Source organism: Hylobates moloch, unplaced genomic scaffold, assembly GCF_009828535.3.
Source record: "Hylobates moloch isolate HMO894 unplaced genomic scaffold, HMol_V3 SCAFFOLD_6, whole genome shotgun sequence".
In the NCBI taxonomy this organism is placed as follows: Eukaryota; Metazoa; Chordata; class Mammalia; order Primates; family Hylobatidae; genus Hylobates; species Hylobates moloch.
This window is the reverse complement of record NW_026652281.1, coordinates 45,625,526-45,644,377: the sequence shown is the minus strand read 5'-3', so window position 1 is coordinate 45,644,377 and position 18,852 is coordinate 45,625,526. Positions and strand designations below refer to the sequence as shown.

Genomic DNA, 18,852 nt, shown 5'->3' with positions numbered 1-18,852 from the left:
TTCTACCATTTTAAAATCAAATGCATTAAATAGTTCTATAAAAGCATCTAAAAATTTGCCTTTTAACTTAGAGAGTATTAGAAATATCACTCATGATGATTGGTTTTATAAATAGGATCTAAAGTTGTTTAGGAAAGAGTCTTAGACAAACTTTTAGGGTATCTAAGTTCTGGACTTAGTCCTTCCACTAACCTGCCACTCAGCCCTCAGAAGGAAACCTACCCTCACTGACTACTTTTTACAGTCATAGAAGCCACGTTTTAATAGTTATTATTTCTTCCTTACTAGCAACAGTTTAATTTGGATTTTTTATCTTTTTTTAATAGTCTGATACATACTTCTGCATGTCTATGCGAATACCAGTGGATGAGGAAGCCTTCGTGAGTAAGTATTAATTGGATTGGGGGAGTAGCAGTTGAATGGAGGGCAGCGATTTGAAATCAGTGAAAGGTTCTCTTTGAGGGTTATGAGCATATTAATCTTTTACTGTCAGTTTGTAAAATGCATTTATCATGCCTAATGCAGAAACAAACTAGAGAGAGCCACTGAGAGGCAAGATTACAAACTGTATCTGGAGAGATTCATGAGTAACAGTAGTTAAGGAGTTGCATGCAGATGTTGATGGCCGCCAATACTGTGTGGTCCCATTTGTATAGTATTGGCTTTCTGTCTGTGGCAGGATGCTTAATTCCACTCCACTCAACAGACAGTTTATTTACCTGCTGGTTCATGCTATAAATCGACTGCACTTAGAATCAACATTGGTAAATGTAAGATTTTACCTGTCAGACAGGTAGATCGATAGAAAGGAAGGGAAGGAGAGAGGGAGGGAGGGAGGGAGGAAAGGATGAGAAGGGAAAGGAGAGCCAGAAAAGAAAAGAAATGGAAGAGGCCGGGCGCGGTGGCTCACGCGTGTAATCCCAGCACTTTGGGAGGCCGAGGCGGGCGGATCACGAGGTCAGGAGATCGAGACCACGGTGAAACCCCGTCTCTACTAAAAATACAAAAAAAATTAGCCGGGCGTGGTGGCGGGCGCCTGTAGTCCCAGCTACTCAGAGAGGCTGAGGCAGGAGAATGGCGTGAACCCGGGAGGCGGAGCTTGCAGTGAGCCGAGATCGCGCCACTGCACTCCAGCCTGGGTGACAGAGCGAGACTCTGTCTCAAAAAAAAAAAAAAAAAAAAGAAATGGAAGAAAGAACATTTATCTTGTTGTTTGTATTATAGAATAAGAGAACACTTAAATGACAGATTCTTCCCCAACTGAGCCTTTAAATCAGAGAGGAAAAGTGACAAAGCACCATCTGTTTCCACCTAGGTTGTTTCCATTTAAACATCTCTTATGACAGACATTTAACTGTTTAGGGAAGAGCTGTGATTGGCAAATTATTCATGTATTTGGCTTTTCTCTGCTTCATTTTAAAACATTTGAGATGTTGATTTTGGAGAGAAAGTGTTGGTAGTAGTACTTTGGTCCCTTGAAACTAATCTTCAAGTGGGCTGTCTGAAATGGCTATTATGTGAATTGTGAAATGTGTACAGTAGCCTTGGGGCAGTCTGAGGATGAATTTTTATGAGGTGTTTCCCACAGGAATGGACATTATAGACCTGCAAAGCCACAGCAATGTGCATTTTTTATTCACACACAATTGGTGGCAATCACAACAGAAAATACAACCTTTAATAACACTCTCAACAAAATTTGCTGCATAGTTAATTCCTAAGAATGAAAGACCATACAAAGTTGAACATTGATGATGTCGTTTTGTATAGTATTTGGACATTACCAAGAAAAAGTTAGGAAGCCAAGTGCTTCCATATCCTGAACTATCTTTAAAGACAAAAATAATTTAAGTTTCTAATTGTAGTGCTTTGAGTAACACTAAATATTATTTAGAACATACATTCATAATTAAAATCCTAGCCATAGAGCTTTCCTTAATTTCATATTCACACACTTGGCCACCTAGAAGAAAAGGAATTTTCCATGAATTTATTTTTCCTAATCTATATTTTCTTTGTCCAAGTTCAGGGGTTGTTTTGAGTCCTGTTTTCACACCAGCTATGAAGAGAAGGCCACCCTACACACCTGTGTAAATATGGTAGTCATGTGTTACAGCAGTATTACACATCTCACATTAATAGGTTTGTTTCTGGAGATTGGTGGTAGTATATGATTTTAGAACCGGTGACTGTAAGGACTATAAATATATATCCTGTGTGTTATTGCTCTCCTACTATAAATGTGTTTACGTTCACATAATTTAAAATGAAAAAATACAAGTGAGTATATTCAGTCAAGTAAAATATTCACAGGAAACACATAAAGGTCTATATTAGAACCAGAGTGCTAAATGTTTTCATACTTTCTTAGGCACTTCTAAGATTAAACTATTCCAAGTTCTAAGGTCCTTAAAAGGTCTTCTAAGATTAATAACTATTTTCAGTATTTCTTCCTATCTTTATTACTTGGAGGATTGCATGAATACTGAAATTTTTTGTTCCCTATTCACAATGGGTTGTTTCATCTTCTGTGTGAGTCCTTTAATGAACTATGCCCAGGTGGTTTGTGGTTACTGTTGTTTACATAATTCAGCAACCACAGAAGTTTAAGTATAGACAAATTAGAACTGGAAAATGGAAAACTAGAGACAATTAGCAAATAATCATTTATATAAAATAATAAGTAAAGGAAATTCTGCATGTATTATCTCATTAATTCTTAGGACAATCTTGTATAGATAGTCTCATTTCATAGTTTGAGAAACAGAGACAGAAACATCTATATCTGTGATTTAATCAGGAGCTAAGACAATATTTTGTATGGAATTCTCATTTATGTAATGGCTGGACCATTACCATCATCTCTACCTGCCATTGTTTACTAAGGGCCTGCCAGACACTGTAAGATACTGAAAGCTAAACATACCTAAGCCAATTTTCAGAAAAGGAAACAGAAAGAGAGGTTAAGGAATCTGCCCAAGCTTTTTACTAGCTATATATTAACCTCGTCGTACTTCAGATTTGGGTGTGGGGATAGTGATACAAAGGAAGAAATGAGCAAAGTTATCAAGTGCACAGGTGGAGCTGAAATATAGCAAGAGCAGCACCGTTCTTTCTTCTTCACATCAAATACAATTATTCTTTCATTCTTTTACCTTAACTTCCTGCTGGATACACTCTGGCCAATTTTGCCAAAGGAAAAATAAACCTCAAACCATCTTAACAAAACAAATAACAAATGCCCATGAAGATTTAAAGATTTGTAGAAGGAAAGGGGCTTGGATAGTTATATGTTGGGAGAGTGACCATACATAGCTTTTCCAGACTCCCAAAGTGAGAGTTTTGCCTATAGGGTAACCTATGCTTTTTCCATTCTAAGGGATTCTGATGGCATAGAGAATGAAGCTATAGCCTTTTTGTGGATTGTCCCAAATTCCAGATCTCAGGATGCCTTATCCTGAGATTAGACACGGTTGCAAATGAAGAGCTGTAAAAACCCGTAATACTTTGTTCATTCTTTTCTGTTTTTAATTATTTTTTATTTTTCATGGTCATTCTGTTTGTTTATTCTTTCCTTAAGACACTTAATGATTTTATACCTCCTGTTTTCATTATCTGTGCCTCTTTAAATTTTTGTATTCCAGCAGGATATGGCACCAACTCAATAATTGCTTGCCTAATACACAAGTGAATACCAAAAAAGGATTTTGTTTGGCCATTTTCTGACTCAGCATTTCAAATAGTAGATAATTTACCTTTTTACCTTGAATTATATTCTAATCTAAGGAATCATTGTTTTGTGTGTGTTTATGAAAAGCCATTGTGCATTAATTCAGCAAACTTAAAATTCTGCTGCATATAAGTTATTGGGTAATAGGGATATGAAGTATGATGCATGTTTAAGGAAGTCACAGGCTAGCAGAATTCTAGACAAGAATAAAAGTGTTAAAACATATAAAAAGGACTTTCTCCTTGAACTTTTCAAATTTCTGAAGAAAATTACAAAAGACAATACAATTTACATTGTTTATTAGAACTGGGACAGACTCTGTTGATGGTGTTAAAAGTCAAAATTGGATTTGAATAACTCACTATTTTGGCTTTATGTTTATATGCTAATTATATAACCCATCTTAAACATACTTCTAAATTTTGAGCAAATACCATCACAGTCATTATGGAACTCATATGTGTATATGCCTGTTATATTTACATATGTGCATATAGCATGTATGATGTGTTCATATATCTGTATTTAATTATTGAATGTGAATTACAGTAGGTGTTTAGAGAAATGCAATGATGAAGATAAAAATGTTTTATATTTTGAACAAAATTATAGCTTTCCCTAGAGCATTGTTTTTGTTTGTTGTTTTAATAAGAAACCATAGAATTTGAATGGGTGAAAGTATAATAATATCTGCATTTGACCACTGAACTGTGGTGCTGCCTAAAAGGTGTTTTACAGACACTCAGAGGAATTGGCTCTGACAGCAGCCCACTCAGCCAAGAAATTTGACTGTCATCTTCATCCACTTGCTTTCCCTCACATGGGTGACCTGTAAATAATTGTGTCTTTTCCTTAGTGAATGATGACAAGTCCCTATCTATCAAATTGCACTACACAAATGAGATAGGAGCCATTGAATTTAGAAACAGATGAAATTAATCTAATGATTCATTGTTTTTCATTTTCTTGGGCTTCTCTCTTGAATGTAGAACAGCTTCTGTTGCAGAATTGCACAGTTAGATTTGAATAGTTGAAAATATAACCTTAAAGCACATGATCAAGTGATGTTCACTTCATAAATGTCTTCTATCCTTTGGTCACCCAGGTACGCATGTTTCCAAATTGACAACGTCCAACATCTCCTCAGCTTTTCTCAAGTAATAAAAAACAGTGAGAGATGCATAGGAGCCATTTCTAATGTCTTCAATTAGGTACATCCAATGATCACCAAAAATTAATTGACATGTTGATATAGCTATTTTAATGCAGAAATGTTAAAATCCTTCATTCCCCCAACCTACCACCTCCTCCCAGCTAGCTATTTCAGCAGGAACTACTTTAGTAGTCAACTCTTAAAAGATCACTATGAGTTGGTCTAGTCAGAGAAAATTTCATGATAAGGGTATGCAAGATTTCATCTGGACCTCTGAAGATGACCTATTTGAATATGCAAAGGGGTGAATATTTTAGTGGCCCACAGTATGAGCCCAAACACACTGGGCACAAGTATGAGAGACAGTATCATATAGTGGTTAAAAGAGCAAGCTCTGAGCCAGAACACTCCACATTCAGATCGCAGCCTCACCACTTTCTAGCTATACTACTAGGGGACAAATTACTTCACCTCTCTTTCCTGAAGGCTCATCTATTTGGGAGGACAAAGAACCAGACTCATAGGGTCATTGAGAAGTAAATGAGTGCCTGGCACGTGGAAAGCCCTCAGTAAATGTTAGTAGTTGTGATTATTAAGTGAGGGGGTTGCCTGATGAGAATGAGGAGTGGATGTAAAGGTTGCCATATTGGAAATGTAGTGAGCTGGAGGACTGGCACAATGTTATGCATGGCCCTAAAAGGCTAAGGGTATGGGCTTGATTCTGTAGGAAAGTAATAGTGGACTATTATAGGAATGACATTACAAAAACAGGGCTTAGTAAAGCTTATGCTGTTCTATCTTGCATAGCTTGGCTGATGAAGTCTATTTATTGATTCTTTGATATATATCATAGAGTTTAATTTTAAAAGAGATATCATCTAGAAATTTAGTTTTTGTGTTGTGTGTTGAAATTTCTTTATTCAGAGGTGAGGATTGTTTTATTTGAAATTGGTGTTCAATATATAGGTTTGCTCAGGTGTCTTATTTCTTAATTTCGTGGCAGCAGCTTAAAGTCCTCATAAACCACCATAAGCATTCTTTACCAATGGTACATCATTGTCCATACTAGCAGGAGTTAATGACAATTTCACTATTAAGCTTTCTGATTAAAAATGTTCCAGGAAAAGGTCTTTATTTTAGTACAGAATTGCTTCATGGTTATGGGGAAAGCTTGCGGGAGATAATGTAATATGCCATTGTGGTGGGTTTTTAACATGCTGGAAAATAGACTATGGTGCTGTGAGCTTTACAGTTCTCTGTACCTTTTTGGCTCAACTGCAAGATTATGAACATTAAGGTTGATTGAATCCTAAACTTAAATTACAATTTAGAGCATTACTATCTTTACTTTGAGCAGTTTTTGAAGCATAATCATTATTTTTTTGGAAATAAAGAAATGTTGATAGTAAGATTTTAGGGCTTGTAATTTTTTTTATTCATGACATATCTTTTATATTATATTTTCTTGAACCTCACACCTTCCCAATTCTCTCAATATTAAATATGGCTTGAAAACACAAACAGTCTTAGAATACTGACTCTTTATCATAGGTAGGAACACAATCACTAGAGGCTTCCTATGCCTGCCTCAGATCTCAGCACTAAAACGATTTTAGGTGATACAGCTAAACTTGCATGATATAATACAGAGTTCCTTCCAGTGGTCTCCTTGAATAAAATAATTCTAAAATATCAACTAATTTTTATCTTTAGAAATTCTTCATGAATTTATTTTAAAAGAAACCTGCTTTTGCTGTTTGTCCTGTACATTTAAAGGAGCAATACAATCCCAATTTAACTAAGATTAGTTGATTAAACTCAGACTATGCTCACATAATAGAGTATATTCAGTCACTATAAATGGGGACTATAGTCAGAATTACTGGTAATTCACCTGTGAAACCTTTAAAAGATATATTTACCTGGGAATAACCGCTGGAGATTTGACTGAGATGTTGATGGGGGAGGCAAGGAGGGACTGATCTAGATTGACTCTAGGCACTTGTATTTTTACCAAGTTCCATAGTAATTTAAAGCCCAGGCTAAAAATGGCTGCTTAAGAAAATTGTTTAATAACATGTAAAAATACCCATGGTATGCAAACTAAGCTATGTACAGTGTATAACACAATTACATTGGGAGGAAAAAAGAAAGTTAACAATGGTTATCCCTAATATATACAGGCAACAATTCTAGAATGCCAAAGTTCTTCAGATCCAAACTTGCAAGTCGGTTCTTTTTTATTCAATAGGTTAATTATCTATGCTCTGTAGTAGTCCTCTACTGAATATTTTTTAGCTAAAAAGAATTGTTCCTGCCATTTCCAATGGTGATTTAGAGCTGGTTATGTATACATGAGTATCTCCACAATCGCTGGTTTCTCTACTTGGTTATGTGTGTTCTTCAGAATCTTTCTATGTCCTAAGTCTGGCAGAAGAATCAAAATTTGACATGCAGACTTGGATATCCACTTAGAAGGGAAAAATGGAGAACTAAATGACATTCTCCCCTAGGTCACGTTCTTAGAGAATTTTGTGGCCCTGATTATAGTCTGATGTTCGCTAAAAGAGCCCATAAATCCCAAACAACCCCATGCAATTAGGAGAAATTTTGCTTAGAACTCCGGGATTTAGACCTAGACATCTCTGTTTTCAACATGTCGTCCACACACATAGTTTCAGGTCTTTCATTTCAGATGATACTATCCTTTGAGAAATCCTCCAACCTGTGTGCTTTCAGTGTCATCAGATTTCCTTTAATTACTGTGTGTGAGTCACTTTTTTGGAGTTTTAGTCCTTCAAAGGTATTTCATTCCCAGGACTTACTAACCTATAAAATGTTCACTGATCTCATACATCAGGCAATCTGAACTGTTAGCTCCCATTGAGACTGAAGTACCATTTCCACTTAAGCAACTGTCATCTTAATATTGACTTAGAAGAGTCAGTGGCACTTTTAATTTTATCGGATATAATATTCCTTTGCATTCTCTTGAGGCTACGTTTTGCACCGTTTCTCACCATCCCAAGGCTGTCTTTGTTTATTCTGCCTGTCAGAATCGCACACTGAAATGCAGTTGTTTCCATTATTATCCTCTAGCTCTCTTCCCCTTGGATCCTTTATTTCTTTGGTATATGATGGGTGAAAAAGAAAAGAGACATTTCTTTTTAAGATGTTATTCTAAAGTATTTTTCCATATTCTGTATTGTGTTGTGTTGACATCTCCTGCATAGTCTTATGTGTGTCTTGTGCCCAGCAGACCTAGAATTCACTAGGGTTGGGGTCTTATTTTGCAAAGCCAGGCATAATCAGCAGGAATGGAGCAAACCCCTGAAATGAACCTGTCAGACAATCTTTTCCCAGCCTGCCGCTCCCCACTACTGGCAGCAGCCCTTCAGTGAAATTGTCCAAGTGCTGCTTTATTTTAAGGCATCTACTGTTTGTTTTAGATTTACATTTTGATTTGACATTCCTTTTGCTGGAAGTAGTTTTCATTTCAACTTGCAGTGAATTGTACTTTGAGCTATAATTACATAAATATTTAGATATTATACTTTTTCTTTAGCATATGAAAAAGATGGTTAGTTGCTTGTTTTTGCTGTGTACTTCTAATATACTTAGCATTTAAATTAGATCTGGAGTTTCTGGAGAAATATGTGAGTCAGTGGGGATCTGTTTCTGTGAAAGGAAACTCTGAAGAATTTTCTTTTTGTACCACTTAAAGACAGAGTTGTTTCTCATTTTAGAAGCAAAAATTAAACACATACCTAGTTAAAGTTCAAAGTAGAGCAAATAAATAAGTGGTACTTAAAATGTATGTCAGGAAAAAATGTATGTCAGAAGGAGAAAAAATCAGAAAATAGTTAGAGAATTTATACTTTGATTAATTAAGATTTGCCCCGTTTACTTTACAAAGGACAGTTAGAAGAGTCTCTTACATAAGCAAGGGCCCGGGCAAACTATTTTCTTTCTTTCCTAATGAAAAGCTACAGAGATTATATGTTGTTGTCTTTATGATCTATTCCCTTATCAACAGCTCTCTTCCCTGCCCTTACCTGAATCTTTTGCTTATTAATATTTCATTTTTTAAAATTACTAATAGCTCCTTCTTTTTCCAGAAATGTCTTTGCCTTGTTTAACAGCAGCATATACATTGCATTAGTATAAAAAAGATACTGTTAGTGTCTCCTAAACATACCCTGACAGCCCTGGGCTTTTTCCAAAACTCTGTCTTGAGCCTTCGCTATGATTCCTACTACGCTTTCTGGTACTTTCATCCATCCTCACAGCTTCAGGGTTCAATTTTTGAATGTTTCCCAAATATGTAATTATCTGACCTCTTTCTAGGACAAGAGTCACAGAATTCTGACTCTGTGCTGGATACTTCCACCTGAATTTTTAGCGGGTGCTTGAAACATTGTTTTGCATCCAACCATTTAATTCTTGGAATAAACTACACTTGGCCATGTTGGCATATTACCAAAATTCCAAGAATGATTCAGTCATAGGAAATTTATCCACCCATAATAAGATCTTCTGAGGGGAGGAAATCATGTAATCATCTACATAGGTTCTGAAAAAGCAGAGGGGTCAGATAACCTCTCATGGATTGGCAGAGGGAATATTTTTTTAAAAAGGTGGGAGGGGGAGGAGGATGATACACTTAGACAACAGTTATGGATGTTCATAAAGTAATATAAACAGTTTAATAAAAATGAATATAAGATTAAAAATCGTATCATATACCAAAATAAAATCAAGGTGAATGAAAGACCAGTACTCCTACCTCAAGACTTTTTCCATTTTCTTTCTGCCCCAGGAAAGATCCCTGGTAGGATTCTGGAAGGGAGGAAGGAAATCCTGTACTCAACCTGACAGTGGTCTGTAGATATAGATTCCTTCTTCTTCTGTTTCTCTTGCTAACAAACTTCGGCTTCATGACGATAGGGACTTTCTATGAATTGTGAACGGCTGTAACTCCCAAGTGATTCCTCCCTTCCAAAGCATCTTCTTCCCTCCCTTGGGCTTACTATATTCTTTGGTAATAGAAAACCAAGCCTCAAGTTATAGCAAGTCCATTTTCTGGCCATTCTCTCTTCATTAATATTTTAAATGATGATATGAAAACTTCAAGATTTGATTTTTAGGCTTCAAGTTCTTATTTTCATTGCAGTAAAGGAAAGGTTTGTCTCCTCTGAAAGTTATAAGCCAAGATGGCACACAGTAGGTTTGGCACATAGTGCTATGTTTTTGATCAGACACACTTTTCAAGTCATGGTGCTATAGTTTGATGTAGAACATTTTTTTGTTTTATAAGTACTCATGTCTCACATACACATTCTAGCAATAAGTGATGTTTTCTTAATTTTATCAGACAGACCAAAATAAGATGCATTTTTGCAGACACCTGAGATTTAAGATCATTTTGGGGCTATTTAGCATTTTATGTGCAAAGGTGACTCATAAACAGCTACTTCATACTGGACAGCATTTTGATGAGAACGCAAAAGGATGAGCCAAACCCAAACTAGGAAAGGGAGTTCATAGATCATAATATAATTTATTTTTAACTTTTTCTCTTTTAATTATGCACTTGTTTATTTTAATGTCTTTCAACAACTATTATTAGGAGAAAACGAGAAATGTCATTGCATAACTTCTAATATCTTTTAACAAGTGTACCATGCTTATTGAGGACAGTAATTTTATGTCTTTTGTATTTTTGTAAAGATACATTTTCCACTTTTATTTTTCTTTCCTGGTAAATTGCTTCTTCATATACATCCCAGTGACTATAGTACTGTTGTTATTCTAAGATGGCCATAAATTTGTGTTATGAATTTTTGTGTTCATATTTTGACCACTCACTGTGGCTTCTTTTTCAGTACAATGTTGAGCAGTATTTTATGATACTCAGCACTCTACTGAAGTCTGAAAGGAAATATACTGTGAATACATAGCCTGCAGATTTCATTTAATACCCATATAATGCCCTCACCACTTTAAAAGAGGTCTTCCATTTTAAAAATGTGTGTGTGTATATGTGTGTGGGTGTGATATTCAGCCTATTATTTTTCCTTTTTACTCTTAGTCAAATTATCAAGTCATGCTTATCTTTAACAAGATAATTTATACAGACAGGGCATTTGATCACAAGAGCATCAAAACATCTTTGTTATACAGGTATTTGAACTGTTCAAAGATGTATTTTATGACTTTGGTGCACAAAAGTGTAACTTGTATTCATGTACATGTATTATTTTCTCATAACAGTTGACTTCAAGCCTCGAGCCAGCATGGATACTGTCCATCATATGTTACTTTTTGGATGCAATATGCCTTCATCCACTGGAAGTTACTGGTAAGGATAATGGGTTTACAGTATAGAAGGGTGTAGAAAATGTGTTTTACAAGTGCAAAGTGTATCTGTGCAAGTATTTTACAACTGGTTAATAGGCAGAACATTTTAAGAAAAAGACCATTGTTCATTGTCATCACGTGGTTATCATGGTTTATCACAGTTATTTAGTCTGCTATAGAGCATATCTATCAGCCTTTGTCACTGACTTAATAAATATATGTCTCATGGACATAAAGATGAAACAGTAGAAACTAGGACCCCAAAAGGGGCGGGGAGAGAAGGGAGCAAGAGTTGAAAAACTACCAGTTGGATACTATGTTAACTATTTGAGTGATGCCCAAACTCCAGCATTACACAATATGCCATGTAACATGTTCCCTTGGAATCTAAAATAAAACAGATTAAATATATGTATATCGTTATACAGTATATGTCCAGATGCAGAAGGCTTGTAAAGAAAGTCTGAAAATTTAGATTATTGATACTCTGATATTAATTTTTTAAGGTTCATTATTCTACCCGAAGAGCATCATGCTTCTGTTTATTGAGCACTCTTTCTCCAGACACTGTGCCTGGTGATGTAGGCTTACCATTTCATTTTATCCTAATGTCTCTGCAAAGCAAATATTGTTATTTTCACTTTACAGACAAGAAGCCTGAAGCTCAAAGTGATTCAGTAAGTTGTTTACGGTAGTAACAAAACTGGTGCAAGATAAAGATTGAACCCTAGCTTGTCTGATTCCAAACCCACAGTTATTTTCATTTTACCACACTGCCTCCTATTTATTCAAGTAATTATTAATTCAGTTAGATATTATTAGAAATTATTTGAATCACTATGATGAGTCTTAATATCATGCCATGAACAATCAATAAACCTCTATTAAATGCCTGTCATATGCCAGAGCTGTAGCAGATGCTTGGGAGGTTCTAGGAAAAATAAGATGTTTTCTACCCCCATAAGTTTACAGCACAATTATGGTTTGAGATTGTCCCTCTCATTTTGTTCTTTGGCATTCTTGAAGATCACTGAACTCTGAAAATAGCCACACATTTTAAGCTTCTTATTTTCACGTAGACCCAGAATCACTGTTACACATTTAATAGTCCGGAATGACTGGTGTGCTTTGCTTTGCATTGAGGAAACTGTTTTGAGGTCCTGTCCTTACATAACCATGTAGACTGATGGACCTTTCTCTGTGCATCCTAACATTCATTAGCCTGATGTGAGTCAAGCAGCAACTGCTCTCTTGTCGTTTTTATAATAAACAATATAATGTGTATTTGGAACTGTTAAAAGCACAGGGCAATTAGTGGAAATCTCCATGGACCAAGTACCATCAAAACATTTGTTAATAGGCTTAAGTTATTTGATGAAAGGAACATATCACATAAGAACCCAACCTATGTGACTGGGTTTATGTAAAAATGGAGTCAGCAAATCACAGTTAATACCCTTCAATATCAACATTCCCGTTTATGCTCTTCAGTAAATTTTTGTAAATAAAATTCTGGGATTAAAAGATTATTCTGTGACAGCTTTTCCTGAATCTTATTCAATAAATCACATCCTTTGGTTTTTATACTTTAAAACTATTTCTTCTGAAATTACCAATATTTACCTTTGAATTGGACTCACTGAAAATAGCTAGAAGGAATGTAAGCTTTTAACGTCTGCTTTTGCTGCACCTTGGTTTAAGGGAATGAGTGAGAAAATAAAACAACACTTAAATGCTATTCCAATTCTAATTGTTAGGAAAAATTATCTAAAATGAGCCAAGCATAGCTCATTGTTCTCATGTTAACGGAATACAACAAACACCTCATTTTGTCCCCTTTAAAGTATTTGTTAATATTCTTAAATAAACTATTTTGAAATTAAATCTATAAGATATATTGAGCAAAAGTCTTCCACATTGGGGAATGAGAAGTTTCAAAGAAAAATATAAATGAAAGTGAAAACAGAAATTTTGAGTAGAGTAATTGCTACGTATATTATTTTGCTAAAATTATTACTTGAAAGTCAACATAGTAGGATGAAAGAGCAGTGAACTAACTTGCTGGATTCCCTGGGTAGGTTATTTAGCCCATCTGAGATGGAGTTCTTGTCTTCATTTTAGCAAAAGACTTATACTAGACCATTTATAAAGCCTCTCTACGCTCTAAAATTCCATAATTCTATGAATATAAATTGCATGCAAATGCTGAGTCTGATTGGAAAGGCATTATTTCTAAGAGTTGGAAGTGTGTGCACTGCTTGACTCACCTCAAGCAAGCAGCTCACTGTGTTTTGCCAGTCAGTTGCATCATTGAGTAATTATAATTCTTAATAACACTATACCCATATCATTTTAAATGGATTTTAAAATATTTGCCTTGTATCCCATAGCCCCACTTAATTTGTAGGTTTGTTATGATTGAATTTATAATCATAAAACAAGGACAATTGGTGCTGTTATTCATCGTCTTTTAACCAAGCCCAACGTGTTTAAGTCTAACATTTAAAAGTAGGATCTTTTCAATATGTGAACTAGAAGACATACATTAAGTAAAACTGTTCTAATGACTGACTTCCACAATCAGGCCTTTTTAGATATATATTCCTTTATATATATATATGTATAATACATATTTATATGTATATTTATATATAATATATGATATATATTATATATCTTTTTTTTTTTTTTGACTGAGTTTCACTCAGTCACCCAGGTTCTAGTGCAGTGGTGCGATCTCAGCTCACTGCAACCTTCACCTCTGGGTTCAAGCAATTCCCCTGCCTCAGCCTCCTCAGTAGTTGGGACTACAGGCACGTGCCACCATGCCCACCTAATTTTTGTATTTTTAGATGGGTTTTTGCCATGTTGGCCAGGCTGGTCTCGAGCCTCCTGACCTCAAGTGATCCACCCACCTTGGCCTCCCAAAGTGCTGGGATTATAGGTGTGAGCCACCACACCCAGCCACAGGCCTTATATTCTTATTTAAAGATAGTATACATTATTTATCTTCCAATATTTGGCAAAATCTATACTTTAAAGAATTAGAGCTCACAGGATATTTCACAGCCAGAACTTTCAGTTGCTTCACAGAAACATCTTTCACTACCCACCCCCGGTGCCTCACAGGCTCAGCCCTGAAGATAGTGGATAGTTTCCAGCTGTTTAACATCTTATCCTGTCATCTGAATTATAGTACTCACAACAAAAATCTATCAGTGTCAAAAGTCTTGCATTGTTTTTCTAAAATTTTTGAGTCATGGAATTGATCACACTCATTTTATAGTTGCAAATCTATTCTTCAATTATTCTAAGATATAGACAGCACTTAAATGAAGACTCCTAAACTTTCACATATATTTTGGGGATGATACCTATAATAGTTTTTGATGCTTAAAAATAACCAGAAGTCATTCACACTCTAGGGAAACTTATAAGAAAATACAAAGCTGTTTTAAGGAAAGAAGAAAAAGCTATTTTAACATCAAAATGTCAAACTCGGATTTCCTCTTTTCTGTTTGTTAGCTAGGATTTCCTCCTGTTTACACTTTAGTGTTCCATTTTCATTGCGAGCAGGTTGGCAAATAGTTGTCTTTAATATAGAAAACATATTTCCCCTGAAATTATGAAGTTATAATTCATCCTCTGTCTTCAGGAAGTATTTTTAATATGAAGGCAAAGAGCTATTCTGATGATGTTTCACTGTTGTGCTACCCTCCTTTGCTCTTTGTAATTGCCTCTTTCTACTGTTCATTAAAATATATTTACAGTTATATTAACTTTATATGAAAATAGTAGACACAGCATGAAGCAGTTTTCATTATGTAGTCATTTTAATTTTAAAGTTTTTTTCCTCTGCACACATTCTAGCCTTTTGTGACTCATTCCAAATTAGCAGCTCACACTGGCAATGTGTCTAGTTAATTATATGCATGTGCATTTAAATTGCATACGTTGATTTGAACCTTTTAATATACTGTAGGGTGGTCCCTTTATAGTTAGAGTGGGCCCAATTCCAAATTAACATACCTCTAGAGGATGCAAATAAGGACCAGCTGATGGAAAAGAAGCACTGACCCATGTAAAGAAAGTGACAGTACCTGTCAGATGTAACCCCAATGCCTTCTTCTCAGGCATTTGGAGGAGGAAAACAATTAACCCTATCTAGGGACCAAAAGAAAATAATAGCACCAAGATTAGAGCAAGCATATCAATAGCATGATTTGTTGCACTTTATTTGTGCTCTATAGACTTAATTCAAAGCATGACAATTCTAAGTTCCCTATATTTGTTAGCTGAATATGAGCCTAAACTAAGCTCTAAGTGAGCAGATGCTCTTTTGAAGTTGTTAGAGTCAGTAATGAAATGAAATGAAGGTGCTTAAATTTACTATTTAAGTAAGTTTTTTTATTTAAATTACCCAGTTTAATTTAAAGTAAGTAAATTTAAATTTACTTAAATAGTAAATTTTGAGGATATCTTGGAAATTTAAATATTGTATTAATCTATTCTATGAATTACTTCATTCTGTTTTTACTCTTAACAATCAATTTTTTAAATGATAAGTGATTAGCTACTTAGAGTTTCAGGCTTTGAAAATCATAATATTTTGTTTATACAAATTGTGTTGGCATTTGGGGTAATTCTGGAGTGCTCCTTTTTAAATATGAGATTGTATGCTTGTGCATTTTTTATTCTGCTAAGCACAGGACATAGGGTTTAAAGCAACTTAGGATTGCAAACCCCAAGATTTTGTGTTTAAAATATTGGATGATTAAAACAAGTGGGTTTCTTATGTATCCAGTCTTATACTTTGGTGTGATCTTCTATGCATAGCTAAAATTATTTTTAGTTCTTCTTATTAATATTTGATTTTAAAGCTATTTCTAATGACACTTAGGACCGACTAATCTTAACAAATCAAAGATGGCTTCTACAGGTTGTTTGATGTTTTTTGAAAAAAAATCCCAGCTGGTTAAATGAGGCTATTTCCAGCTGTTCTAACTGGGAATCATTCTCAAGCTAAAGCAGTAGTGCTTTACCATCTTATGAAGCTTTAGCTTAAATCTCTTTCAACTGCTTCTATTTATTAACCACCTGCTGTGTTTTTTTAAATGCCACTATCTTCACAGGGTTACAGCTGCTGATGAGAAGAAAAAGGAGATAAAACATAAAAAATATATATAGAAGCCTGTATGAGAGATACTCTGTTTGGGTACTTATTTAAATGACTATTTTTTAAAGGTGATGTTATTTTCCAAATAAGCCCACAGCTTTGTTTCCTCCCTCCCAGTGATAATGATTCTTTGGTTGAGAACAGCATTTGCATATGCTGTCTTTATGCTCCTGTTCCATATCCTGGCCCCTGTCATCCATGCACTATGTACAGCAGGATTCAGTGTGTCTTCTGCAATCCTCTCTTTGTTTTTTCTGCCATAAGAAACTTCTAAAGTTAAATATATGTAACATCCTTGTCAGTATAAATAAAAATAACAGAATCTCCCAAATCTACACTGTCTCTTGTTTTAAGCACTGTAAAATGTGTCATTGAGTGCAGTAGCAATGTTTAGACATAAATTACTGATAGGCTAAAATTAGTAGAATCCATTCCCTTTTTCCACTTTAATATTGTAATAGATTCCTATCATACTGCATATTGGGATAGTACAATGGATCAATTTTTAAAACACAGTTGGTCTCTGGTTCTAACTTCCAGTCACCAATGAGTATGTTCCTTGGCTAATGATATTAAGGTACTTGGATTAAAGGTGTTAATAGGAGTTCATTAGAAATTGCCCAATTCTTTGTAGACTAGTGTCAACTTTAATAAAATAGAATGTTATAGTTGGAACCCTTTTGACTGTTCCAACAGAAACAAATGCATTTTTCCTCACAAGACTAGTACGTTATGTTAAATAGAATAGCAATATTATAATGCAGCGTTGTATTTAGCACAGATCCAGAACTGTGAAATCAGAACATCTTGGTTTCAAATCTCAGCTCTGCTACTTGGTAGTGGTAATAAACATTGGTTAAATGATGTAGCCTGTATTGGTCCGTTTTCTCATCTATAAAATTGGGCTACTAATCATTGGCAGCTTGACTGGGCCATCATGAAGGGTAGATGAGGTAATACAAGTAATGTGTTCGGTGTAGTGTCTGGTAGAAGGGATAGCTATTATTTTTATTCTTTTATTAATAAAGTATATATTAATCATTCACTATGTGCCAAGCACTTTGTTGGAGAATTTGGTATGACTGAAACAGACACACACTCTGCTTTTATGGACTTACTGCCTGTCTAACCTTATTGGAGCAAAGGAACAGTGAGTAGTTTCTGTGATGCTATTTATCAGGCTGATATTTCTTAATCGCCATTCTAATTTGCTTTTTCATTATGTACCCTTATAATTACTATATTAATGTCTGTCTATTGCATTGAAGTTCACATAGGATTGTCTGAATTTAGGAAAATATTCTGTGGGTTTATAGAGCAGGTAATAATATTTAAATATCTGACTCATACTGAATGCATTTTGAAAGGTAAGGACCATCCCCTCATGTGATTGATTTTGTGTTGTTTCTTTAAAAAACTTTCTAACTTTAGATCAATTTTCCTGGTTGTGGTTCTGTTAGATATGTAATGCATTAAAATTGGAATTTAAGGCTATATAGACTTAACTTGAGGGCATGACAGTTTTTTTTTTTTTAGCCAAAAGAAGAAACGAGTTATCAGTTCTGATCTTCCCTGAGTAACCTTGGATTTTAAATAGCCTTTAACGGATACAACCAGAGAGAGTGCTTTAACAGTCAGTCATGCTGTATTTGGATAATTCAAAATGACAAGCTACCACTTTTCGGTGCTTGGCACAGTCAGAAAATATTCATGCCATCTGAATGGTTTCCCTGTGGATTAGACGTGAAAAAGGTTCTATAGGAAAGGTCCAAGAATCCAGACTAGTTTTATTTTCAAATGTTAATTCTCATCGTTTTTACTATGAATACTAAGAAACCACAAGGGAGCTATGTGAACCTTTCCACAATTTAATCGACTTAGTCTGGAGGAGCCTTATAGGAGAAGCTGCTAGAATGATAAGAAAAAGAAACCTGGTTGATGAGGCCTGAAATTACAACAGCCATTGATCAAGAGTTACATTGCTTCCCAGCCTTAAGGATCTCTTTACTAGTAAGAATAGTAAAAATCCCCTCTATTTCCATAGGTCGTTTTTTTGGGAAGCCAAAATATACTATACCATCTTTCTCTTTTTGATCATTTTACATGGAGAAAATATGATGCCATTGTCATTTAAAATGGGAAATGGAAATGTTTACCACTCTGATATGTTATCAGTTATAGAACTCAGTTCTCTCGCTCTTTTGTTTTTCCTCTTAGTCCTCCCATTGAGTTTTAGGATTAGTTCCAATGCCCCAGTGTCCTCCAGTGAGTCATTCTTTACTCAGTCTTGAGTTTAATATATTTTTTATTATAAAACAGGGTTTTAAAAATTAAACCAATGTTTGCTTTGAAGCTCTTATTTACCAGACCTGATAAGAGAATAAAATATAAAATCATTGTCTCTTTGTGAATATGTCCCAAACAACTTATTTC

The 18,852-nt window shown here is 35.0% G+C and overlaps 1 protein-coding gene across 17 annotated transcripts in view; it reads left to right on the top strand.

Annotated features, from left to right (window-relative positions):
• PAM (peptidylglycine alpha-amidating monooxygenase) overlaps positions 1–18,852 on the top strand; it is a 278,097-nt gene that overhangs the window by 151,793 nt on the left and 107,452 nt on the right. For all 17 annotated transcript variants that reach the window (XM_032156751.2, XM_032156750.2, XM_032156747.2 and 14 more), the window contains exons 4-5: positions 327–384; positions 11,157–11,244. In XM_032156751.2, the coding sequence (XP_032012642.1) occupies positions 327–384; positions 11,157–11,244 (146 nt within the window). The remainder of the gene's footprint in view (positions 1–326; positions 385–11,156; positions 11,245–18,852) is intronic.